This window comes from Castor canadensis, chromosome 9 (assembly GCF_047511655.1).
Source record: "Castor canadensis chromosome 9, mCasCan1.hap1v2, whole genome shotgun sequence".
Classification (NCBI taxonomy): domain Eukaryota; kingdom Metazoa; phylum Chordata; class Mammalia; order Rodentia; family Castoridae; genus Castor; species Castor canadensis.
In genome coordinates this window covers 93,436,357-93,463,600 of record NC_133394.1, presented here as the reverse complement: position 1 = coordinate 93,463,600, position 27,244 = coordinate 93,436,357, and the positions used below count along the sequence as shown (strand labels likewise).

General features: G+C 36.3%; 2 protein-coding genes across 10 annotated transcripts in view; both read right to left on the bottom strand.

Annotated features, from left to right (window-relative positions):
* Cdkl2 (cyclin dependent kinase like 2) overlaps positions 1-989 on the bottom strand; it is a 40,340-nt gene extending 39,351 nt beyond the window's left edge. For 2 of the 4 annotated variants that reach the window (XM_074041993.1, XM_020182902.2), the window contains exon 1: positions 498-987. The gene's annotated coding sequence lies outside the window, so the exon portion shown is untranslated. Of the gene's footprint in view, positions 1-497 lie in introns of all 4 variants that reach the window. The other 2 variants (XM_074041992.1, XM_074041995.1) reach the window with 2 other exon arrangements.
* Positions 990-10,858: 9,869 nt separating this feature from the next.
* Positions 10,859-27,244, bottom strand: part of G3bp2 (G3BP stress granule assembly factor 2) — a 75,896-nt gene continuing 59,510 nt past the window's right edge. For 5 of the 6 annotated variants that reach the window (XM_020182894.2, XM_020182897.2, XM_020182893.2 and 2 more), the window contains 10 exons: positions 24,740-24,821; positions 23,749-23,922; positions 23,146-23,236; positions 22,329-22,431; positions 21,487-21,667; positions 20,437-20,535; positions 16,189-16,291; positions 14,866-14,994; positions 14,160-14,278; positions 10,859-13,816 (listed from right to left, as the gene is read on the bottom strand). In XM_020182894.2, coding sequence (XP_020038483.1) covers positions 13,544-13,816; positions 14,160-14,278; positions 14,866-14,994; positions 16,189-16,291; positions 20,437-20,535; positions 21,487-21,667; positions 22,329-22,431; positions 23,146-23,236; positions 23,749-23,922; positions 24,740-24,821 — 1,354 coding nt within the window. In that variant the 3' untranslated portion in view covers positions 10,859-13,543. The remainder of the gene's footprint in view (positions 13,817-14,159; positions 14,279-14,865; positions 14,995-16,188; positions 16,292-20,436; positions 20,536-21,486; positions 21,668-22,328; positions 22,432-23,145; positions 23,237-23,748; positions 23,923-24,739; positions 24,822-27,244) is intronic. The other variant, XM_074041991.1, reaches the window with a different exon arrangement.

Genomic DNA, 27,244 nt, shown 5'->3' with positions numbered 1-27,244 from the left:
TTTGTAATTGGCATTCTTAACGTTTGAAAATGCAGTGAACAAAATAAAAATTGTCTTAAGTATATCTCAGATGTTCTGAAGCACATCACAAGCTAATATTATACCAGCTACCTGCTCCAAGTTTATTTTCTCGACCAACTGCACATTTGGACACACCCCACTGAACACACCTGCTTTTCTAAGTGGCACTGCCACAAATACCTTAAAAGTATCACGGCCTACAAAATCCCTTGGTTCCTGAAACAGTTACTTATAAACCATTTCTTTTATGCCTTCTACTCCTGAACCTAAGGGTAACACAAAGTTAAAAAAAAAAAAAAAAAGCTGGCGCTGTGGCATTTCAGGACATGTGTCATGTAAGCATATGGTTCTAACACCACCAATTTAGGTAAAAAATACTTAGAAAGTGCTAGCTTTTTATTTTGTTAAAGACAGATTTAGAAATCTGACAGATAAAAGAACGAGATAATCGAAGTTTTTAAAAGTACTATACTTACTGTTTCTTCAAATCCTTCCACCTGGAAAAATCCAAAGGTTTTCAACTTGGAAACAAATTTAAGGTGAAATGCATGTCGCCAGCTGGTCTGAAAGACGCCGACTAGCAAACTACCAACCCCAGGGCTGTGATTTCTTCTGCAGACGCAGTGACGGGTCCTAGGTCAAGCAGGCGGGGAGGCAGACGGGCCTCCGCCCTCCGCAAGCTCACACTTCCGAGGACCGCGGGCCGCATGCTGTCGTCGTCAAGGCAACGGCCTCACTCTGTCCCCAGCCATAGGCACGGCCCCCAGAGACCCAAGCCCGAATGCGTCCACTGCAGTCACCAACACCAACAACTGTCAAAGCCAAGGCCGGTAGAGAAATAAGCTGGGACCAAAGGGCAGTGCTTCCCAGCTCGGAAGCCACCGGGTCCCTCGAGTCTCCCTGGCAGCACCGCTCCAAATAGCCAGGGGCGAAGGCGTTGGCCCGAGCTGCAAGGGGCGGGTTCTCACGCGCCTGGGCCCGCCCCGCGTGCGCAAGGCCCCCCTTGTTCTGATTGGCTGGGTGCTGTCGTCAGGCGCCATGATTGGCTTAGCGCCAAGCCCCCCCCCCTCCCACCTCCGCTCCTACACCTGGGGCTCCACCCAGGTTCTGCGAGATGAAGTGCGGCCCATGCAGCTCTTCACACCTACGTTCTCAAGTTAGGAAGCACCTCTCTTCCCTGTCCATGGACACCTCTGCTCGTCCCGGAGCGCAGAAGGTGAGTCTAGTGGCCTTGCGGAGAGTTAAGGTGACGGTTATGTAGGACAGAGAGCGCGATGGAAGAATCTTCGGCACGCCCGCCCCGGGCGCCTCACGCCACCGGCAGGGGGTGCTTCCTTTCCGCGCCAGTCGGGCCAGGGAGGAGACGAAGGTGCGCGCTAGGAAGCGGCCAGCAGACGACACAGGTGACAGAAGGTATAAATCAAAGAAAGGGACAAGCACAGGAGTGAGGAAAGAGGAAAGTGCTGGGATGGGCACAGCCAGTGGGATGGGGTTGAAGCTTACCATATTTAAACCTTGCCTTAGGTGTGAGGCACACGCCATCCATGACAGTATCCTGCATTTGCTGAAGTCACACAAGAAGCTGGACTTTCCTCAATTTCAGGGAATTTGAGGCGGTAAAGCCGCTCATAATAGCCACACGTTTTATAATCATATTTGGTTTCTAGAAATAGCTTGACCCAGGGAAGTGTCCTGCATAGCAGACATTTGTGCCCTAGTCAAGGTATTCATAATTAACGTAGTCATTCTTATGTACTAAGGAATAAACATTGCAATCGTTTGAGTTTGGTTAGCATGCCTTAACCTTCCCATGCTATGTTAGCCAAACTGCTTAAAATGTAGTTCTGAATCAATTAAGACTAGACCTGGATATGGAAATACCCTTCTTTGGTCAACCCAAGGTGTGAGTCTTAATAAAACAGTGAGCTCTGTCCTTATCTGTGACCAAGTTGGAGGGAGCCATGTCCACATTTTGTTTCCTCTACAGGATATAACAATCTGATGAACCTCTTTTAGGTGAGGGACATACCCAAGTTTGTTCAGTGTGAAGCCTAAGAACAAGAGTGTAAAAATATTTCATTTTGCAATTTTGTAACAACAAGAGGCTCTGAAACTTAGATAACCCTGTTTATATTCAATGGAAAAACAAAAAGATAAAGACTGAAAACACTGGATTTGGTGAGCAGGTGATACTTGAGAAAACAATTTCAAAAAGATTGTTTAAAAGACAAGTTTAAAGGAGATGGAGAGTGTTCAAGGATTATACATCTTGGGAAAAGCCACCTTTTGTTGAAAAGGAAGTAGTATGTAGAATCAGGATTATGTTGTTTTCTTTTTAAAACAGGGGAAAAGAGTAGAGTGATGCTTTAAAGAGGCACCAAAAGGAATAATTAATGAAAAACCAAGAAGTAGTGAAGAGGTTTTAAGGTATAAGAGCTCTGACTTGAAGTGTTTTAGAGCAAAGAGGGAAAACAAAAACATACAGGACACATTAACTAGCCTAGATCTTAGCCTTTAACATATTAAAGGCTCAGATATTGAGGCTCAGAGATTGTAAGCAGAACTTCTTTCACATACATAGTCATGACAAGAAGTCATTTAGATATGAAAGGAAAGCAAAAATAGCATAATGTACTCACCTAAACCTGAATACTATGAATTAAGTGACACCAGTTCTTTTTCATAGAACTTGGCAACCACAGGGGCAAGAATGAAGAAAATAGAACGTATGTAGTACAAGATTAAGAATCACGATGCTGGAGAAAGGACCACTGGAATGGTATGTTATGGGTTCCAACTAAATAATAAGATAAATTAGGACAGCAGTTGACTAACTGAAGATAGGCAAGAAAATGGAGGTCATCAAAAGCATGAAGAATAAGTTTAATAGGCAGGGCACAGTGGCTCACACCTGTAATCCCAGCTACCTGGAAGGTGGAGATGGGAGGATGGCAGTTTGGGGGCACACCAGGCAAAAAAGTTTGCAAGACACTATCTCAAAGGACAAGCTGAGTGTGGGATATACACCTGTAATCCCAAATTCATGGGAGACATAGGTAGCAGGATTGAGGTCTGAGGCCAATCCAGACAAAAAGTGCAAGACCTTATCTGAAAAATAAAAGCAAAAAAGGGCTGCAGGCATGGCTCAAGGAGTAGAGCACCTGTCTCAATAAATGCAAAGCTCTGAGTAGTAGGACCTATTACTAGTAGCCCACCCCCCACCCCGCAAAAAAGAGTAAGTTTAATAGAAAAGTAGGAGGAAAAAGATGTCAGAGAAAGCAGCTTGTAAATTCAGTATTGTACTTGGCACAAGATGCTATGTTCCATAGTGTGAAATATTGGGACTTGACATGTGGCTTAGTGGTAGAGCACTTGGATAGCACGCATAAGGCCCTGGCTTCAATCCTTGGCACTGCAAAATAACAGTAATAATAAAGGGTGAAATGTTTGACCTTTGGTAGGTCAGCTACCTTTGGTAGCTGAAGTTGAGCAGAAAATGTCATTGAGTTCAAAGAAACTTGAGGTCAGAGTATGAAGTCATTAACACAAACTACCCATCTAAGACTACAGTGGAAAAGTTTGGGAGGGGCATTTTAATTACCAAAGAAAGTGAAAATGTAAAGAAAGCACTGTGGGAATGAGACTGACTTCAAGAGAGGGATGCTTCAGACATGGCAATGAAAATAGACTAAGGAACATATGACTCAGCAACTCTACTTCTGGGTACATAACCAAGAAAAATGAAAACATTCACACAAAAAGCTTGTACATATATCATAGTAGTATTATTCATAATAGCACCAAAGTGGAATCCCAAATGCCCATCAGGAATAAGTAAATTCTGGTAGGGCTGGGAGTATAGCTCAGGGTAGAGCACGAGCTTACCATGCATAGTCCTATGTGTGGTCCCAAGCACAAATCGAGTATAGCCATTTGATGGAATATTGCTCAATCATCAAAAGGAAATGCTGATTCATGCTACATGAATGAATATTGAAATTATGTTACATAAAAGCAGCCACACACAAAATGCCACATTATAACCCATTCATATAGTGTCCAGCATAGGCAAATCCACAAGAGTAGGTTAGTTGTTACCATGGAGAGCGGCTACTAATGGGTATTAGTTTTGTTTTGAAGGTGATGAGAATGTTGTAGAATTAGAAAGTGGTGATGGCTATAAAACCTTGTGAAATACAGCTGGGCACAGAGGCTCAAACCTGCAATTCAAGTTATTCAGAAGGCAGAGATTAGGAGGAATGCAGTTTGAGGCCAGCCCAGGCAAAAAGTTCATGAGACCCCATCTCAACCAGTGGCTGAGCACAATTGTTGCATGCCTCTCATCCCAGCTATGTGAGGAAGTGCAAATGGGAGGATCATGGTTCAGGCCAGCCCAGGCATACAGCAAGATCCTATCTCAAAAATAACCAATATAAAAAGGGCCATATAATAGCCTCAAGGGGAAGACTACCTGCCTAGCAAGCACGGGGCCCTAAGTTCAATCTCCAAATCTGCCAAATAAATAAATACCTTATGAAATATACTAAAGCCACTGAATTGTACACATAAAATGATGCATATAAAAGTTGTATCTCAATAAAAACATAGCAAGCTAAAAAATAGAGCCTCCACCCCACAGTGCTTTAATTTATATACTTTAGCCTACAGTAGACACATTATTTTGTAGAGAATGACTGTTATAAGAATTTTTGTCAAATGATTCTTACAACCATTCTTTACATATCTGACATCCAAAAAAATGTGTCTGAGCCATTTTCTTGCTTCACTACCCACCTCCCACCAAAGAAAAAAAAAAAACCTCAGTAGGTTCTGAGATCCTAGTTTTCATGGGCTGTGGCATAGCCTCAAACCACCTAGTAAATGGAAGTGTCATAAAATCTTCAGAATGTAAGTTCTTCATTCTCAGCATATTGCAGAGCATGCAACCATAAGCACATTATAGCACTGCTGAGAAAATGGAGGCGTGGTATAGCTCAGTAGTAGAACACATGTGCAAGGCCAGGGCTTTGATCCCCAGCACACACAGAAATAAGTAACGGTAAATAAAATAAACCTTCATTTTCAAGTTCAGTGTTCTTTGATGGGAAGATGATCCCTCGCACACACAGAAATAAGTAACGGTAAGTAAAACAAACCTTCCTTTTGAAGTTCAATGTTCTTTGATGGGAAGGTACTTGCCATAGAAGAGTTAATTCTAGGGCTGGAGGCCCTATTTCTTACCTCCTGTCCTTTCTTGGGTATCATCCTTATCACTTGACTGAGATAGGTCTTACTAAAAGTCACTATGACCTCCATCCTGCCAGAGCCATATGTGGAAGATTGCTTGCTACTCACAATAAGCTGGTTCCTCTTTCCTCAACAGATGGCTTACTTTCTGCCTCCAATGAAGTTAGGGATAGCCATGTACTGAATTCTAGCCACTGGAGTACATGTACCATTCCCAATCCAGGCCCATAAAAGCTCCCAGTCAAGATCCTCCATGTTCTTTTTCCCTTTTAGCTGGCTATAAGATGACTCCAGTGTGACCCTGAAGACACCATGTATTAAAGTTAGTAGAGCCTTCATTGACCTGTGTTCCTAAATGACCACGTGGAGTAATGACAGACCACTGGCTTCTTCACCACCACTCTAATGCCTTTTATATGGGGAGAAAGGAACTATAGCATCAAGTCAGACATTTTATGTTCTAATTCATTCACTGTTTTCCTTTACCTCTAAGCAACATTTAGCACAACTGCCTATTCTTTCCTTCTGGTAAACTCTTGAAACTTAAGCTTTCCATAAATGAGTACCTGTCATATTTCATGTGCCTCCCTCTACATGCATCTCCTGTAACAAAGCCCCAAATTTTGGGAAAATGAGAGCTTGCTTTCTTGCTGCTAAACTCGACACACATCAGACAGCGCAGAGCTCTCTTCAGACTCCTGAATTATACATTTAATTGTCTAAGGCTTCTTTTGGATATCCATTTGGCATATGAAATTTAAAATAGCTAAAGCTGATTCTCCCCCGCGAAATCCACTCTGCTTCTTTCCCATCTTGGTGTACAGTACCATCTTCTACTCCAGTTGCATAAAAATTTCAAGATTCCTCTAGTCCTACCTCTCTCTCACATTCAAAATCCAATATCCACAAGCAACTCTTAAATTCTACCTCCTTATCTATCTTATAGCTGACTGCTTACAATCTTTACTGCTACTGTATCCAAGCCACCATCACCTGTTACCAGATAGCCTTTCCTAATTCAGACCACATCAATTCCCTGTTCAGACCCCTACAATCCCAGCATGAGTAAAATCCACACTACAAAGCCACACTTGTTTTGGTTCTACCTACCTTTTGATATCATTTGAATTATGTTAGAGCTATATTGGTCTTATTACCCTCGAACTCATCAATCTCCTTCCAAACACAGGGCCTCTGCAGTTCTCCCACTTGGAATGTTCTTTCCCAAATTTCCTCAAGGTTGCTTTCTATTCAGCTCTCATATGTGCCTCCTTTTCATTATCCCCTGGGCAGAACAGCCACATTCCCAGTCATTATTTACGGTCCTCTACTCATTCTACCCAGGGCTATTTATGTGGTCCCGGATAAGTAGTGAACCTCACTGTGCCCAAGTTAATCATTCTATAAAGTAAGCTGTACGACTAATAGGATTATTAGAACTAAATGAGTTGTATTCTGCCCAGGACTAACTGTTAGGACTGAAATTACTTACATTTGCTGCCTCTCTCCCTCAAAAAAGCACAAGTTTTCAAAGGATAGATTATACCTACTGCATTGCTAGCCAGCACTTAGGCAGGTTTCTAGTACATGTTACATGCTAATAATTATGCACTGACTGCTGTAAAAGTCCTCATGTCTTTCACACATTTTACTCAGGTACTTGTGCCTGTTTTGAAACACCACGCTAAGTCCTTCCTGATAACAAGTAAGCTCCCAAGATCTCTCATCTCTGATTTCTATACTCATTGCCATGTCAGACAGGTTGGGTTTTTGTTTTTCGTTTTGTTTTTCCCTTTTGGATCTCTTCAAGCTTCAGTTCACCTCTTTAAAAAAAAAAAAAACTTAGTAAGAGTTATCAGATTAGAAGGTATAACATATGCAAAATAACCCCTCCAAAAACACATTTCTCAGTTCAGATATGCAGTATTATTCAGCTACTTAATTTCTGTTCCAACTCTCTGCCTCATTACTTAATGCTGTGCTAAAGGTATGTAGTTCCTGATTAAGGTATCTATAATTTTAGGCTTGCTAATGGTAGAGGCTATGATTTTACAATTTCCTAAAAGTCAGGGTAAAAATGCATTCAAGTTTAAATATCTGGTGATTTCTGGCTTGTAAAATTCATCTGGAGGTTTGTTATAGTCTCTTAAAATAGACCAACACTTGATAATCCAATATTCCAAACTCCTTCATAGAATGCAGTATTCTAAACCTCAGACTCATTGGCTATGATATGCACTTAGTAGTTAGCTTAGCAGCTTGTCTTACAAGTCAGGTGCTGTTTCTCTCAGATACAATAGTCCTGAACTAATAGCCTATCATCCCCATTGCCTACCACCTATTCTCAATACAGCATTACATTTTATCATCCTCATGCTCAATTCGGTTTCCTATGGCAATTAGAAAAAAAAAATCTTATTAAATCAGCTTACCTTGGCTTGCAATGTTACATGATCTAGTCTCTTTCCTTTACTTCACCTCTTTCTGCTTTTGTTACTCCTTAGCTCACCCCACCCATCCCACCCTTTTCTACTTACCCTCCAAGCTTTTCAAATTATACAGGCTTTGCCTTAGCTGATCATTATGGAGAATGCCTACATTAGATGTCAACTCAAAATGAGTGACTCAGAACACATGCCTAAAGTGGCACTCAGCTACTTTGTATACTGTAATGCTTTGACTAGCATTTATGACTACTTCTTGATTATCAAGTAAGCAAGCTCAGGGAACTGAGAAGGCCTTGTCCATTCATTCATTCATTCAGGGCCCGGTACATAAAGGTGCTCAATTAATACTTGATATTGTTCAATGATTTGTCTTGATTAAAATACGAAAAAGTTATCTTAATAAGCCAAACAGCTGGAAACCAGTGGTTCATGAATGTAATCCTACAGGTTCAAAGTCAATCCAGGCAAATAGTTTGCAAGATCCTATCTCGAGAAAACCTAACACTAAAATGGGCTCGTCGAGTGGCTCAAGTGCTAGAGTACCTGCCTAGCAAATGTGGGGCCCTGAACTCAATCTCCAGTACCACAAAAAATAAAAAATAAAAAAAACCCACCTAAATATATATGCCAAGGTATTTTATTTTTATAGGGATTGTCTGTATGGCATTATGAGAGTTCATTCTTTTGGATCATCTGCATGTTCTAATAGGCATAGTATGTACACACACACAAAAGAAAATTGTGACAAAATACATATCCAAAAGGAGTGCCTTCCTAACACTACGCATCTACTCTCTCCCCACAGGGCTTTGGTCGTTTTTAATCTAAGAGCAGAGAACTTTCTTTAATTCATCATACATTAACAGTACCTAGAACAGTGCCTGGCACTTTGAAGCTTGATAAATAGTTAATGGATGAGCAACTGCAAGTTAATCAGAATAGTCCCCCTGAAAACTTGAATACAAATAATGGAGGAGGGAGACACAACCGTGAATATAACACATGAAACTTTAAATATTGCTAGACTGATTAAGCAGATCAGAAAAAGAGATGTCCACTACTCAAGAGACAAGTACTCAGGTAAATTCCTTAGAAAAGTTTCAAACTTGGAATTTCCACTTATCTGATGTCTCCAAGGCACTGTGGCCAAAAAAGTCACTTAAACACAGAATCGACAGTAGAAAAAATTGTAACAGTTCTGACATTGTTTTAGGTGCTTATGTTCATTGAATGCTTATAATCACCTATCTCATTTTACAAATGTGGAAAGAGGCACAGAAAAGGGCTCACTACTGAGCCCAGGCTATGTCTCCAAAGCCCTGTTCTTGACCATTAGGCACCATATGGAATAATTTACAGGTAGTACCTGGCCTAAATCTCCAAAGTTTGTGGGGGAAAGAACAATGGAAAGGGTGAGATGGAAGATGTTGGGGAATTTACTTCAAGGAGGAAGCCAGTCTTATCAAAATTTTAGAAATCAGATCAGTTAATGTGACAGCTTACAGAGGGCTTATAATTTTCCTGTGATTGTCTGAGTCTGCATTTATAGTATATTGCCCAGTATTTGGTAATGCTAAAAATGGACTTCTTAAAATTTGTAAGTATGTAATACATATATATACATATACTACATGAGCATATTTTAAGATTTTAGCTCCCGTCAAAAGCAGACAGTAATTTCATTATTTAGGAGTTATCTGACTGTACACTGCAAATGATTTTTGAAAATCAGTTTTTAATTTTTTAAATTACTTTCTATATGAGCCTACTGAAATCTAATCACAAGTATTCTGAATACAGAATTGAAAAAACCTAGTCTTTATTGATCTGTAGTTAAGATATAAATTAAAGATGAGCAAGTCAAACTAATCTAAAGGAAATACATGAACTTGATCCATTGCTCTATTTTCATCTGCTACATTTTTAAAAGACTATCATATAAGTGAAATGAACTTTTTGGAGAAAGGCTCTCACTGTGTTGCCCAGGGTAGCCTCAAACTTGTGATCCTACTGCATCAGACTCCGGAGTGCTAGGATTACAAGTGTACACCAACATGCCTGGCAAAATGAAGCATCTGGAATGGCTAAAACTTTCAATATTTTGCTCCATGTAAATTTCTTGGACTGGACTTGGGGTGTTCAATGAGAAGGTACTTGTTTAACATTAGCGAGGTCCTGTCTGGGCTCAATTTCCAGCAAGCAAGCAAGCAAGAAAAAAGGACTGGGGGTGTGGTTCAAGTGGCTGAGCAAGAGAAGGGGTGAGCAGAGGGAAGCTGGGCAAGGTGTATTCCAGTATTCAGGCAGGTGGATCCCTTGTGTCTTGGTGTTCAAGACCCACTTTAAAAAAATTTTAAAAACTTCCCAAATTAACTTGCTTCTTCAAATCTGGGTATACTTCAATACAATGTGAGATACACATTTTGTACTCCCTAAAAAAGTTTTTTTTTAGTCATGAAAGATAAGCTATAACATTACAATTGAGCTTAATATACATTTACAAAAATCTTAAGATTATTTAATGGTTATTTTCGTTTTTCTCCAAGATAATTAATTTAAGAAACTTATCACTAAACAACTATTTCTCCTTTAATAGTCTCATAGAGCCTTAAAATTTGTTATTCTGATTTTGGATCATAACCATAATTTCAAGTAAGCTCAATCTTCTCATCTACCTTTTTCTTTTCCTAAGGTGATACAGTCTAACAATCATTTAAAACCCAAGGTTGGGCCTGGCATGGTGGCAGAACACCTGTAATCTCAGCACTACAGAAGCTGAGGTAGGAGGATCATGAGTTCAAGACAGGCCTGGGCTACAAAGCAGGACCCTGTCTCAAAAACAAAACAAAAAGAGAAAAACAACAAACCCCCTCCCCTCAAACAGCTATTTACAGGTGTGCTTTTAGCTCACTCTCACCTTCCTTGTAACTTATTCTAACGTTTTTTTAACTTGTATTATAGCTAACTAACAGGACTGGGCTGAATCTCTAACAATGACTGTAACATCTGTTTTTGCTTTTTTAAACACAAACTTCACAAACAATACACAGTTGATTATAGAATAATTTCTCACTTAGGCTGTATGAAATGCAACTGGGAGAAAATAGCTGGGAACATAAAACTACAGATTAAATTAGGGACATAGATAAATGCTGAAGACATCAGTAGTTTATTGTTTGTTTAGTCCAAACACATTCAAAATGGAAACTCAAAAGAATACTTTCCACCTGAAACAATTAAACTAGATTCTACTAGCATATAATGCTTAACACATTACAGCAATAAAGATGGTAATCCATTGTCTTCTATACCTACTAAAGCCAAGATGGTAAAGCCAATTTGGTTGCAATAGTGTCACAAGGATAGAATATTACCATCGAAAAGTAAAATAAAATCAGCAAATAACTAATGGTAGATGAATAGTTTTACTGTTTCACTGAAAAGGGGACAAAATGTTAAAAGTCCACAGTACTGCAGGTGAGCAATCACCATGTAAACTTCTCCATACGATGTTTCATTTGTGGTATGTAAAGACTGAAGCTGAATGGCTCTTTGCTCTGATTTTCTATTACACTTAACATTTGTCATTTCTTTTGGTGCCAGAACCATTTTTATGGGTTAAAGGGCAAAATATACTGGATTGGAAGTATGTGTGTACACAAACACACGTGTACATACATACATACATATATATATAAAGGGATGAAAAAAGAATAATACAGGGAAAAATACACCTGGGGGGGTGAGGGGAAGAAGAAACACTGACAATAAAACCACTTATTTAATAGTTTGGATAAAAGCTTCAAAAACTCCAAAGTAATTTTCTAGTAAGAACTTCAAGTACTATACATCAGAAAATGTAAAACTGTTTCAAACAAAATAAAATATTCTCAAACCCCCCAAAATCGAAACTATGAAAAACCTGTGTCCCCAAAATATATGCAATAGTGCAAGACTTTTCCTCAGACATGGAAGACCTCATTCAAGGGGTGGGGGGGTGTGGGAAAGACAATAGACTTAATTTTACTCACATTGCCCAGTTCATAAAAACAAAATGTGTGCATCATTTGCCAGTTTACTAAATAGCAAATAGTTGCAAAATTCCAAACCAATCTGCTACTATGTCAAGTGCACATTTTTTTGTTTGTTTTTACTAAGACAGGATGGAGAAGTCTTCCATGCTAACAAGCAGCTTTAAGTGGTCATACTTATTTATCCCACTTCTTGCCTGAAACATCAGAACCTGGTATATACTGATTGCTCCAAGCATAAAATTGAGTAACCTTTGCTGTATTTGTGATTTACTAGAACTTGCTATAAAGACAGACAATAACCCAGCAGCTACAAACTTTGCTCACAGAATTGTTTAGAGATCCATGTAAAAATAAAAAAGTCACCCCAGACTTAAATTCAGGAGCCACTCAGGTGCTGACATTAGTTCAAGAATTGTGCAAAATGAATGACAGTTCCCTGCCCCCCAAATAGAAAATGCAAACACTTAAGAGCTGCTGTTCTTTCCTCTGAAAATTGCAGTATCCTCACTTTAGGTTTATTTGCCATTTATGGAATCTGACTGCTTTTAAAATGTCACTAAAAATATACATCAAATTGATTGACTTTTCCAAGCATTGAAGTGATACGTTTCAACGTTCACAGGACAAGAGAAAAGTCAACTAGATACTTACTCAAATAACTGACTTCCTCCTTCCCTCTCCCTCCCAAATACCTGACTCCCTCCCACAGAGAACACAAAAGTTGTTAACTAAAAAACAAGATAAATAATAAACGTCCATTTTACTGATTTTTAAAGATACTGCAATTTTTATATATTTCAATGATTTTTAACATTTTGCAGCTGTTTGGCTTTGCAGCACAGCAGTTCATAAACTATACTGTACAAAATTACCAGCAAGACTGGAATGATGTATTAATAGAAGGCACCATCATGCTTATTACATTACCAGAGAACAAAAATACAGGAAAGACAATTTTCACTGTACACAGCTTAAAGAAAGAAAAAAAGGGAGGAGAGGAGTGTGTTGAGCAGCCAGCCATCCCTGTACTGAAGAGGGGCAGGTAGAAAACTTCTTAGATATGGAGCTACTAAATCTGGTCTAATATTCAAGACCATAGCATTTGAAGTTCTGATTTTTGTTATTTAGTTCATAACTAAATGATTTCCTTCTGGAATATATTTGTAGTCTTGTTAAGGTTTTATGTGTACACACGCTGGTCACAGCAAGCAGATAAAATGCCCTCATCATTTCACAAACTATTCTCTACTGGAAAAGATGAAAGATTTTTTTCCCTGTTGCCTCCTGTTGCAGATGTCAATGTTAATGAGTTCAGAGTACCCAATAGTGCATTTTGATGAGTGCATAACAAGTTTCTGTTGGTTTGTATTTGGGGGGGAAGCCATGAAAAAAGGCAAGATTCTCCAATTGCACAAATTGCACTATTTGTGTTTCCAACGTTAATAGGCAGAAACAGTAACACTTAAACAAAATGTGCAGCAGAGGATTTTTTACACTCAAAGGACCTGAATTCAGTGGGCATGTCCTTTTAAGTTCATTTTGTTGTAGATAGTTTAAGATATGGTCATTCCTCAGTCCTTAATTCTCCAAGTCTACATTTATAAATTAACAATGTGAATCCTGTTGTGAAATTGGGGAAATAATGTCCACCTCAATTTAACTGATAACCAAAGATGCTTTTCACATCAAAGAAATGATCAAAAAGGCTGTGTCACATTCCAAAGCCAAAAAAAATTAACAAGAATGCAAACACGATGAGTAATGTACCACTGCCAAGACTATGCCAACAGTGGAGCTTCAGCGACGCTGTCCTGTGAAGCGGCCTTCCATTTGCCCGGTTCCTCTTCCAGAGCCAAGTTTCTGTGTCATGCCACCTCTTGGGGGAGGTCCTCTTCCATCACGGTCACGCATCATTCCACCACCCACTATTCCACGTGGACCACCAGGACCTCGATCATTGCGTCTAATATCCCTGCGATCATCACCGCCACCTCTGGTTTCTCTCTCTCTTGCAGCTCTTGTTTTCTTCTCTTCCACATTTAAACGTACTTCTCCTCTAAACATAATTGGCTTTAAAAGAGAAAAATATTGACATGAGCAGGTTAGGCAGCAGTAAGAAAGTATTCTTGCACAGATAAATTAGAAAATCCTAAGAAATAAAATTTTGATGAAAATCTTAATATGCCATCCTTCCAACTTTCTTCAGCAGAGCAAATAACGTTTAAAATGATCCATACCTTAGACTTTTCATACTACTACTATATCTTTATTCTTTGCATAAATACCATTTCACATGAATTATTTTTAGCTTTACCATTAAAAAAAGGTTTTCTATGGTTTTAAAATGCACCAAGTTAATATTATATACAACAGAAATAGTAAGGTCTTGAATTATGCCCTTTACATCACTTACTTTTGCAATTAAGATTCTCTGAACTGGTTCAGAGTCATCAAAAACCACAAAACCAAAATTTGGAAGCTTTCCCCCAACACCCTTGGTATTGATGCGAAGTTCCACAACGTTTCCAAAACCTGTGAAAATATACATTACACCAAGGGTTAAATATTTTGACAGAATACTCTTGATGGTTTTAATTGTTCAGGATGAATAACCTTAATGTCCTTGATCCATTTGAAAATAAAAGATGCAAGCTGCTACATCGAGTGGCAATTAAGGTACATTCACTCATGTAGGCCACTTAAGATACTAAACAGCTGGCCTGGCTGTTTTGTATCTTTTATCATCTTTATTGGTCTATTCATAAGGGAAGTTAACTGCAAAGTTTTAGAAGGACAATATATTTTCCCCTATTACTGAGTAGTATATGCCAAATGAGTCCTATCTTCAAATTTAAGACTCATTCATCCAGTCTTTTCTCCTAATCTCTGCTGCACCAGACCAAGGCAATAGTAATCAGTCACTGGGAGACATTTTAAAAAGTCATTTATTCCCTTCTGACCAGTTATGGTGAGATTGGTAATGGGGCACAGTATATAAATTTGTAAACATTTTTTAAAAACTGGTTATGAAAAAAGGTCTGTACTCCTCCTGCTTGATTTAAAATAATATGTAAATTGTAACTTAAAAGTATAATATAAAGACAAAATAAGCTACTTACTCATAAAGAATTCTTTCAGTTCATTTTCATCAATATCATGTGGCAAGTTACCAACAAAAAGTTGATGACTGTCTGGATAGCGAATAATTCTACGGTTGTCAGAGTCATTCTGTTCCATATCTCCTCTGCCTGATGACAGAGATACAGTAGATAATAAAGTTTACAACAGCATATAAAAAAAATGGTTCAAAGCAATGAATGTAAAAAAAAAAAAAATCACTTCATACTGATATTCCTAATTAAAAAAAAAAAAAACCTGATGAACTCCTTGAAGAGGTAAAGTACCTATTATTAGTAGAGGTTATTCAGAAAACAACATGACAATGAACTGTAAAGTAAGGGTATTGACTAGATTGCCAGTCTCTTCTTTTAGACTGATTGGATTATCAAACTCAAATACTGAAAGTACATGTTTCATTCCTCCTTAACCAAACTGTTGCTGTCACCCTGCAACCAAGCATACTAACTCAGTCCTTTGAAATTCAAAAATTAGGGAATCTTTGTATGATATTAAACCCGTATCAGTAAATTTTAATAGTATCAATATCTCATTTTGCCGTCTTTTATACATATTAGAGTACTCTCACATTTAAATAATCTTATTTGATTTTCCCAATAACACAAGTAGCACAATGAGCCATACAAAACAGGCATCACACAAGGATTTTTTTTTTTTTTTTTCAATAACTGAAAGGCAGGAGAAGCTTTAAGAATTTCACTCAAGATCATAATAAACACCCTCAAGTGGCAAAGCTAGGGCAAAACCCCTAGCTCCTGTGACACCTGGTTTAGTAACACATTTTTTTTCTTTTTTTGGTAGAAGAATAATATTCTAAAACTTGATGTATACTAACTCCTACTTCCTCCCGAAAACAATCTAAACATTCTTACAGAAGTCAAAGGTATTACATTTATTAGCTAATGATGTAAACAAAAAAATCATGACAACTTATTTAATACCTAAGAACAACCAAAATAATAGTCAAGATGTGTTTAGTGTTTATCTGTAAGTGACAAGAGTATTAAATAAGTTATTGGCAGCTCAGTTCTGAATTCTTAAAACCAGTGACAATAACCAAATAAATAAAACTTGTCTCAAATCTTTTATGCCTTTAAAATACATGCCTCCATAGCATGTTAACAAATTCTCCCCTAAAAGTTTGTTGTTCTGTCCCACACTGTATTTCAGCATGCTGCTCAACTCTTAAAGCAACTTGATCTTCTCCAAGGATCTGTGTACACAGCTAATTAATTTTTCAAAATTCAGTCTTTTTGAACTTTCCAAATGCTAAATGGTAAAGACTAAAAAAGGAGGTGATTCACCTGGTCTTGGTCCTCTAGGAGGGAAACCAGGTCGTTCTCTAGGCCGTTGTTCACGTACTCGTGGAGGCTGAGATTGAACTTCTGGTTTAGCTTCAACTCTTGGCTAAAATATAAGGAGAAAAACACATTATAAAGAAGCACATTCTACAGGAGAAAAAAAACAACTAAAATAACTAACAGCAAATCACCAGCAGGCATAATGATAATTTTAAATTTGTAATGTTTTTGGCATGTTCTATGTATTTGGAAAAACATTTTAAAAGATATTCTGTACCAATCTAGGACTGTAGGGTAGGTTTTATTTTCCCACTCAACATTTTTTAAGTCACAATAAACTACTCTTTATAATCTCACTTTTTTATTGAAACTGCACAAAAGGTCTTGCTACCAAAAAAAAAAAGAAAGCAAGCAACATGAGCCACTCCATATAAATATATAAAAAAATTAAAAGCTATGTTATCTTAGCAAACAAGAATACAAGACACATAATTTCTAAATATCTAGTCTGCTGCCCTTCAGAAGTAAATGTTCACATCTTCTAACCCTACCTTATAACCTTAAAACCAGTATTTTAGTAGCTCAAAGTATACAATTTACATTGCTCTGCCTCTAGCTTTGAATGTATACTTAAAAAAAAAAAGGACAGGAACTTCTATGTAACATCTCAAATAGTCAAGGAAGTCTTTAACAGCTTCCTACTGTTTTTCCTTATGATAAAGATGTACATTTAAAGTTATTGACCAGGGCTGGGGTTATGGCTCAAGTGCTAGAGTGCCTGCCTAGCAAGTACAAGGCCCTCAATTCAAAACTCAGTACAACCAATAAATAAGTAAAGCAAAGTTTTGACCCAATAATTTTCCTTAACTATGACAGGGGTTGAGGAGTAATAGGATAGTTTAAGTTATCTTCCAAAAGTTTCTGCCAACTGCTAAATTAAACACATCAAGTGACTCTTAAAACAAAATATCGTACACACCTGCCATTGCCTTGTCCTTTAATACAACAATATTTTCAGTGTTCCCAGTTACTTCAGGCTTTCTACCATATTATGGTCCAAGGAAGAGACAAAATAAATGAATCTTTATTCCTTTATGAATAAAGATGCTGAAAACACCCAGCAGGATATGGAGAACATGTCCTCAAAATCAAGAGCTAGACTCATATTTATAGGTAATCATCTCTGAGAACCTTGGTTTAAGCAGTGGCTCAATTGTTAATTGGGATATTGTAACAAGTACAAATTTAAATATAAAAATTATACTTAAAAAAATTGTTTACTGTCAATGATTTCAGCCACTGTAACCCAAAGATACCTGCTATGCTAGCAATTTTTCAGATTTGTCTGCCTCTTCCAAAACGCTATCTTCAATGTAGATATCGTTTCCCTCAAGATTAAACTGTTTTCCATGTCCTAGAATTCTGTTAGTTTAAAAATTTTAACCCTCTTCAGATATTTTTGTCATTTATATGTATTAATTCCTACTTTAATTCATTTTTACATCACCAAAATAACCAAGCACAGTGCTGTTTACACAGAAGTTCAGCAATTATTGGCTCATTTAAATTAAATTTTATTTTTAATTCTCTGACCCAAAACATGTAGGAGAATATTCGATGTTTAACAAGGAGACCTAATGGCATCCCCAAGACTACTACTGTCTGTATTTAGAGACTGATACTACATAACTGATCCAATACGTGATGCCTAAAAACATTGGTTATTTAGAAATTTCAACTAACGGACTCTAAATGCACACCATTATTTCAGTTTGAACATGAAATAGAATTACAGAATATATGTACTCTTTCCAGAGTTTAATAAAGCTAGTGCATTAATGAAGATTAATAAAAAACAGTAAATGTATCTTGTATTTAAAACTTTCAGAAAAACCTTTGACTTCACCCAAATGTTATAAAACAACTTGAGGTCCTGACCTTGATAGACTGAAATGCTTTTAAAATAGATGACCAAAATAAAGTAACTGTAAGTAGCAAAATGAAGTTCTTTTTCATCCTTTAAAATTTTTAAATTTAAATTGGTATAAACTTAAATCATTTCCAACATCCTCCAAATAATAATGACTTAGCAACCTGACTTTTATAAGTAGACATTTGATGATGCCAGTGCATGAAAAATATGAAACCAAAAAGCTAACAATGTTCCTTTCAATAATTGATAAATAAAAGTCAAATATGTCATTATGTACTTATAACTCTTCAAGCCCAGTGATTAAAAGTAGTTATTCCAAAGAGATAAAAAGGCTGGTATCTCCACATTGTTATGGCCTTAAAAATTAATTTCATCTAACCAGAAGCATGACCTCAAGACAAAACCCACAAATGAATGTCAAACAGAATATGAATAAAAATGGAACCATCAAATCAATAAAAGCAGGTATAACCACAACTATAAACAAGTCCTTTAATTAAACATAAGCTATTTAAAGGAGCTAGTCTTTTCCAGACAAAAAGTATTTTACCAAGAAATAACTTACCTACTTCTAAATTAATGCCTACCAATAACCTAGAATTAGACTTAATTTTTTTATATCAATCATCTATATTAAAGTGTAAGGAAACAAATGCTTTTCAAAAGTAATAAAACTGAAGTGTTATTCAATCAAGTGGACATGTTATGGAATTTAATATAAAGACAGTATAAAGTGGTCAGAAAGTTCCTTGAAAATTTAAATTTTAAACATTTAAAATTTTCATTCTCCTAAAAGAGTGGAGTGGAAAATACAATCTAGTATCCTAGAATTTGAAAAATCACTTCAAGAAGTACTTAAAATGTAAGATAATGAACAGTTATTTTCCTGGGCAAGAGTCTAGAATCCAACATAGTTTAGGCAGGCATTAAATAAAGTACTTTAATACTAACATAAATACACACAGATACGTTACCCTCCAGCAAGGTACTACTGAAGAAATGTGTAGGTTTGTATAAGTCACACATGGAATAAGGTGTCCAACTACACAAAATCAAAAGCCAGCCCTATATTTAAGCTGTCTAACTTGGGTGAGTTATTCTAGGCCTCAATTTTCCTATCTCTAAAATGGGAATATTAACAGTGGTTTCCAAGAATTCAATAAGAATAAATATAAAGTATGTAGTTCAATGCCTGGCATATGAAAGGTATAACATTAGTTACTTAGCTTTTAACTATTTAAAATAAATATAGTCAAATTTGAAAAAATGAAATAATCTAAAGGTTGCAAATCCAAATCTAATAAGGAATCAAGATTTCAAAAGAAAGCCACAAGTCATGTATCAGGTCTCTGAATGGACTGAAAAGCACAAATGACACTGAGTAACCTAATTTTCTTCATTAAAATGGAACTCAAATTTGTGATCTAAGGTAACTCTTTTATATCTAACTGGAAAAAAACCCCCAGGTATTATAGCACTATATATTCAGTCATTATGTAGCTGATTGTAATGTATACCAATATCAAAAAGTTTCTAATTATTATTAGCTACTTTTGAAACCTCAACATTTTACTGTTTAGAGCATATAAAAGATTTATACACTAACATTTTAAGTGTAAATTTTCTAGTAAAAGTGAAATGAGTTTTAACTCAAAATACAGGGAAAAAGAACTGGATACCCTTTAACTATGCCAATAAACTTAAAATTCAGTTAATCTAATTGATACCTAACAAACATGGTAAAGAGCCAGTGTCGTATCTTCCCATTTTTGGAAAGCTCTGAAATGGGTAAGATGGCAAACAGACAAAAAAGCAGAATGCTGGAATGATCAGTTAAGGTGAACACTACAGTCATAAGTTGGTACAGGCTTCAATTAAAAGGTGTGAACCACTTACGGACTAAGAGCTTAGGCAATGTATATTAAAAAAAGGTTTTCTATTTTTTAAAAACAGTAATTCTGTACAATGCCATACTTCTCTGTCCCTTTCCAAATTTCTTACCTAAGATATTTTTGCTAAATAAGATGTAGAATTTTTTAAAGAAACTTTTTTTTGTTATTTTAAGAAGCCTTTTAAATGTCAATATTATGTATTGATAAACCAACTTAATCAGTATTTCACACACCCAAACCCCAAATACCACCTATGTAGATGATGAATGGAGATTTGGCATTTAAAGTGGGTGCACTGACATTTAATACAGTTTTTTGTATGTTTAATCCATAATTTCTGATTGACTCATTTAAAAAGTATTAAAAAAATATAAGCAATTGGCAATGTAACAAGGATACAATCCAATGTGTTCACAGATTGGTTACCTGTGAGACTGGTGCTTTAACATGGGGTGGAATTCCAGAGGAAGAAACAGTACCACTAGGAGGCAGGTTTTTACTGGTCACTGAAGCCCAGGAGAAAGCCTGCAGGAAATGCAACAAACCTAGACTACTAATCATGGAAAACCACCAACATTCCTAAAGGGAAACTTCCGAATATATATTTTCTTTTCATTTCTAAACTATTGCTCTATAGTGAAGGACTCCTAAAAGAAAGGCACACATACACATGCCAGTCTATGTGCCAGCTTTCAAAATCTCATTATGCAAGATTAGTTATAACTCTTTTGTCTGAACTACTAAAACCACAAGCAAGTTCCTACATACTCTTAAGTAAATAAGCAAGTGGCAAACAAAATCACTAACAACTAAACATGCTAGAAAAATCTGAACCTGATAGAACCAATTTCTTTCCCCTTTATGGGGAAGACAGGGTGTGTGATGGTGTCAAAGGGAAAGGGGAAGGATAGGAAAGAATAGAGTACTAGCTGGAAACTTTACAGATATTCACAAATTGAACAAGGAATCCCTCCTCACACTATCCAAATATACTTTAACTTTCTACTTCAAAGAGATAAAAGAAGATTTACATGAATACACTATCAGTGTCACTCATCTTTACAAGATAGCTTAATTGGTGTAGTAAGGAAAAACTGATCCCACTAAATCACAAACGGGTATCACTTATATAGGCCAACTTAAGTTGGGAAATTGCATGATTCCTGGTGCATCACAAGGAAAGAGCAACTGACAGCCTTATATGAACTAAAATAATTTCATGTAAGTTACTAAACACTGCATACAAAAGCTAATCTTTATAAATTTCACTTAGAACTATTTGGGGGGTAAGGGAACAATGAACTATCTTCAGGATAACAACAAAAAAAAACCTCCACAGCTTCCTTCATATGCATAAAAAAAAGTACAGTTTACTATTGTAAACAATTTAACATAATAGAACAAAGTCATGCTTCGTTAATGGTACCAAATATGAAAGTATGAGGTTAACGGTCTGAAAAGTTCCTTTGATCTAACCTTTGGTGGTTCCTGTGGCAGAGAAACAGGTTCTGTAGGAGGAGGAGTAGTAGACTTCTCCTCTAACTCTTCCAAGTTCTTCTCTTCTACTTGTGGTTTCAGCTCTTCAGTCTTTGTTTCAGATTCTGGCTCAGGTTCAGGTTCGTGAGAGGATTCTTCCAAAGGCTCCTCTATGCCATTACTACAATGAAGTATTTAGTTCACTTTTCAGTATGAGTAAAATAATCAGTTCAAATAAGATAAAATTCAATTTCTCTCCAATCTAATAGGTATAATTAGTTATGTGTCAATAACCTATTGTGTTCTAAGGAGTTAGTTTGTTGTTGTTGCAGTACTAGGGATGAAACATGGGGTCTGCCTGATATGCACATGCCAGGCAAGTGCTCCACCACTGAGCCACTCCCCTGTACCTATCGTGTTAACTACCAAGAAGAATGTTTACCTTAAGGCTAACTATAAACATGCCATGTTTTATAAAAATAAAATACTTAGTGTTGTTCCAAGCATTTGACATTATCAGTAAGTGACTACTGTTTTGGTGCAAACCATGTTAAGTTTTGAATTAAGTAAAACGATTCTTTCTCAATTTCTTGACATATGTAATAGGTACTTAAATACTGGTCTAACAGGTAGTTCTATCAAAAATTTACTTAGAGGGGCTGAGGGAGCAGTTCAATTGCAGTATGTGTGTTTTATATGCATGTGGCTCTGAGTTTAATCCCCAGTGCCATACACACACACACAAAAACCTTTTAACTTCCAACAGTGATCCTAGGAACAAAGACTACCTTGCAACTACACTACAGTTGAGACCAAATGTAACCTTGAAATACTACTCTTACGTCACAGGGTGAGCTTCATAGTAACCACTGTTAGCATTTTCTTGCACAGGTTCAGGAGATGGTTGCCTTTCTTCTTGCTCCTCTTCTACTTCATCTTCTGATTCTGACAATACATAATACATCACATCTTTTTTGAAAAGGGTCTATGTAATGTCTAATATACATATTTTTGTTATGTTTAAGGAAGTGGTATGTTAGTAAAAAAAAAAAAAAAAAAGTTTATTTTTTACAAAGGCAATTGCAATATTCCCTGTTCTCCCAAAAAACTGGAAAAAAAAAAAAGCAGTCATGTAATTATTTACTGTTCTGTTAGTAAGAAAAAGAAAAGGTAGGAAATAAGTTAAAAGCCGTAACTCAGTTTCCTTTGTCACATCTACTTAATAGACAAATAATGATAAATAGGGAAACAAACAAACGTGTATCAATCAAATTATTACAGTATAGCTGCAAAATGGAAATGGACCGCCAACATTAAATGGGGAAAAAAAAGCAGCTTGTGTCAACTTAATCCTTAGATAAAAGCAAGTATTGGAAAAAAAAAAAACCAACCTACACTAAGCACTAAACTTTTGGTCACCTATAAGAGACTGAGGGAAACCTCTTTGTCTTCTGAGCCTGATTTTTACAAAATTTCATATAATGCACATCTATATTTTTCCTAGCAAAAAAACAAAGGGGTGAGGGAGAAGAGGGATTTTGACTCAGTCACAATTAAAAGTCAAATTACTACAAGTTTCATACTTTCACAAACTAAAGAGTACTTATAGAGTACTTATCAAATATTGACAAAATCCTCTTATCTTCAAAGTAATCTTACCTTCATCAAGTTCTGGTTCAGAATCACCAAATACTTCATCTTCATAACGAAACATATCATTGTGAACATAAAATTTATTTGGAACAGATCCCTATAGGAAACAGTGTGCAAGTATTACACGAATACCGTTAAGTTTGGTATTACATAAGGAAAACAAATTACATGGCAATTACAATCTTAATTTTTACACCAGAGTCTGGATTTAATGTAATGTACCCAAGCTGAACATGCTATGACTTTAATATAAACTAGAAAAGATCACTGAAAGAATATTAGAATCCAAGAGAATTCTGAAGAGAATCAGAAACAATTAATGAACTTTTCAATATTCTTCAATATGTAACCACTTTTTAATATGTCAACAAAATTTTTGTATTCTTAGTCATCCATTCACACATTGTATCAGCACCTAACTTTTAATTCCAAACAAAACACATGAAATAGCCCAAGTTGAAATAAATTGTATCAGCAAGGCCAATAAAATTTTTCAAAAACTACAAATTACAAATTTAAACCTATTAGAAGAAACTCTTGAACATTCAACCAACTAATACTAGCCAAGTTAAATCATGTAAGTGAAAACTAAGTGAAATGAAAACTTACTTCAGGAGCCAGAACAAAGGTTTGCATGAACTTCCTCTCTGGCTGTCCACTGTTAGACAGCAAACCCATGACCTGGACAACCACTCCATCACTCAAGGTTGCATGAGCATCCACATGACGAATTTTGGTATGACATTCACTGAAGTTCAGCGATAACACTTTGTGGTGTATATCCTTTCATAGAGGGAGGAAATACAAATTCTTATGATACTGCATTACCTACACAATACTATTATCCATCTGTGTTGGTTTCCTCACAACCCTAAAATGTTCACTATCTTTCTACTTCATTTAAATGTGTTCCACTATGCTATGAATCAGCAGCCTGCTGCTTCTAAGCCACCATTTTAAACATGTCACCTTTCTACACAAGTAAACAGAATAGCTCTGTTAGCTCTGTTATTGGAGAGCCATTATGGAGCAGCAATCTAGACTTTATACAGCCTTCTCCCCCATTTCAGTAATGAGTATTTAGTCATTCTCACAAACTGCACTGACGGCTCCTTGACCTCACACCTAATTTTACTTCACTGTATGCCATTTGTCAATGCCATTTTTCTACTTCCAATTTCTTCAGGTTTGGAAAGGCCAAATCCTGAGTCTAACTGAAGTCCCACATCCTCTACAAAGTCTTCCATCCCTGTTATGTCACAAGGAGCATATACTTCTGTGCAGTCTGGTAATACAGAGTTTAGTTCCACATTTATAGAAACTGAATACACTGTCTTCAATTACTTTGTGTATAAAATACATCAAGGGTACAAAACATCATCTCACTTTCTCCTTTGTATCCATCCCAGCTTAAAACCACATTTCAAACAAAATGACTGCTTAACTAATAGCACAAAGCACACTTGACAATTACTGAAACTCATTCCTGTTACAACTAATGATCGCACTGAAAAAGAAATCCACAGCACAAAAAAGCTATGTTTGAATTCTCTATCTTAACGTAAGAAGACATTTAAAAAACATGTATGAACTGACTTACATTTTGGCCATAAACAGCTTCTTGGGGCTTTCCACTAGCATCTACTCCACCATGGACGTAGGAAGAATTCCTGCCATAAAACCTGCAATGTAAAACCATTGATAATTAAAGATAAGCTTAAGAAGCGGTAGAGTTCTGATGTCAAAACAAACAGATTAGGTTCCAAACAAAGTCTAACTGTCACTTATTAGATATGTAATCATCAGCAAGTTACTTAACTTTAAATCTTTAACTTTAGTTTTCTTGGTAATAAAACAGGAGTGAATAGTAGTTACTTCCCATGGGGATGTCCTTAAGGATTAAATGAGTAATACATATAGAAATCTTAGTGTATCTGGCATATTAAGTAGACAATCAATCATTAGCTACTCTCATCTAATTATTATCAGTTATCTTGTTAAATCAAAAACAAGATAATCAAAGTACATTCTGAATATATACGCTTTAGTAACTGATCAATTTTTTTCTTCTAATTAAAAAAAAAAACCTCAGTCATCTAAGTTTGAGAATCAGAAGTTCTGTTTAACACTACTGAAAGCTCCAAATGATTGCTAATTCCAAAGGGTAAGTTTAAAAAACAGTTTATCTGGGTGTGGTGGCACCTGTCATCCCAGCACTGGTGAGGCTGAAGTAGGATTGGAGTCTGAGGCCAGCCTGGGCTACACAGCAAGACCTTGTCTCAAAAAACAAAATGAAACAAAAATAGCTTAGTTACATTTAAAATAATTGAAATAATTCAGAAACCAAGTCAGAAGTCTGTAATTACTTCAGCATCTAATTTTCTTATTATTTTTATGCTGCTCTACTTTGAAGTACATGATAAATTAAGACTTTCTCTGGCATTACCTAAAGCAATTAGAATTAACATCTTTCTAAAGGTTATCAAAATGCAAAGTTACTTTCTGCATAAAGAGACTACACCTCCCATCATAATGAAACATATAAGAGCTTCCTTTGTGCCACGTAACAGTTTCAGTACATGACATGTATTGATTCTTTTAACCTTCCTAATAACCTCATAAAATAAGCACTATTATCTAAATAAGCAAACTGAGGTTCAGAACAGGTTAAATGAACTCTCCTCCTACAATCATATACCTATCAAGCAGCTAAGACAAGAACCCAGACAGTTTGACTCCATAGTCCATGTTTTTAACCACTACCCCACATTTGAAATTTTATGTTATTTTCTCTCATTTATTACTGGCAAGCATATAAACTAGCATTATTTTTTTCTAAAGGGCATTTTGGCAGAGCACATGTGTATGTATGAAAGGCCTAAGAGATCATGATACTTCTGATGCAACAATTCTCCCAAGAACTTATTCTAAAAATGTATCAGGGGGGCGGGGGGTGTTTGGCCTAAACCACGTATACACACGTGAAAAATGTAAAAATGATACAATTTTTTAAAAAATTTAAAAAATAAAAATGTAACCAGTAAGGTAACAAAAATGCATGTTTAAAGATATTCATGATAGTATTGTGTATACCAGTGAAAAACATACAAGCCACCAAAATTTTTGCAGAGAAAAAGTGGTTAAAAAATCTAGGTATAAAATGGAAGTCCGTGATGGTACAGAACTTTGCTATTTCAAACCTTGCTGTTTTCATTACAAAAAAAATGCTACTACCTACATTGTGAAAAGACCAAATTTCAGATTAAAAGGCCCTACTGATTCTGCTTTCCCACACTTCCCTCACATACACTGTCAACAAGAACATCTTTTTTTGTAAGAGAATCATATAGCTAGTCATTTTGGGGAGTCATATATGTTATACTTTATAATCACTACATTCCAGTAGAGCATTTGGGCTCTGCAGTAGGAACTCAGCTTGAACACTAGCTATGGATAAAGCTCATTTACTTACTGAGTGATCCTTGATGAATTTCTAATCTCCTTACTAATCAAGAGTGATTCTGAATTAATTACTAGCCTTAGCTGTCCAATATGTAAAATGAAGTAATAAAAGCACCTATACTTTCTACACTTTCCATGAAGATTACATGAAATAATAAATGTATGTCAAATACTCAGAAAGGAAGCCCAGCAGGCAGTAAACATAAAAATGCCTCCTGTATAAGAAAGACTATTATACCTATCTTCAACGTGCAAGACAAACTGCAAAATCTAACTTTTAATGCCTAGTGAGGACCTACAAATAAAGAATAAAGAGTAGGTCTTTTTCACAGCCTTTCCCAGAAAAAGTGACATTCATCTATTTATCCTTAACTCACTTAGCTGGTGTGTTCTAGCTACTGTGTTCAACAAATATTTAATAAAGACTAATTCTTATAAGAATCTCACTTATATTCACCCAGAAGAATAAAAATTAGTAAGAACTATCTACCATGCTAATAAATTTTATTTCAATCTCTGGAAAAAATAAGCTTACAAATGTCCAACTTTTGTCAAAATAGTAAACAAAGTTACTGTTGCTGTTTCACAAGCGAATACTATTTTGCAGATTAGAAGAAACACAAATTTTCACAAGTACAACTGA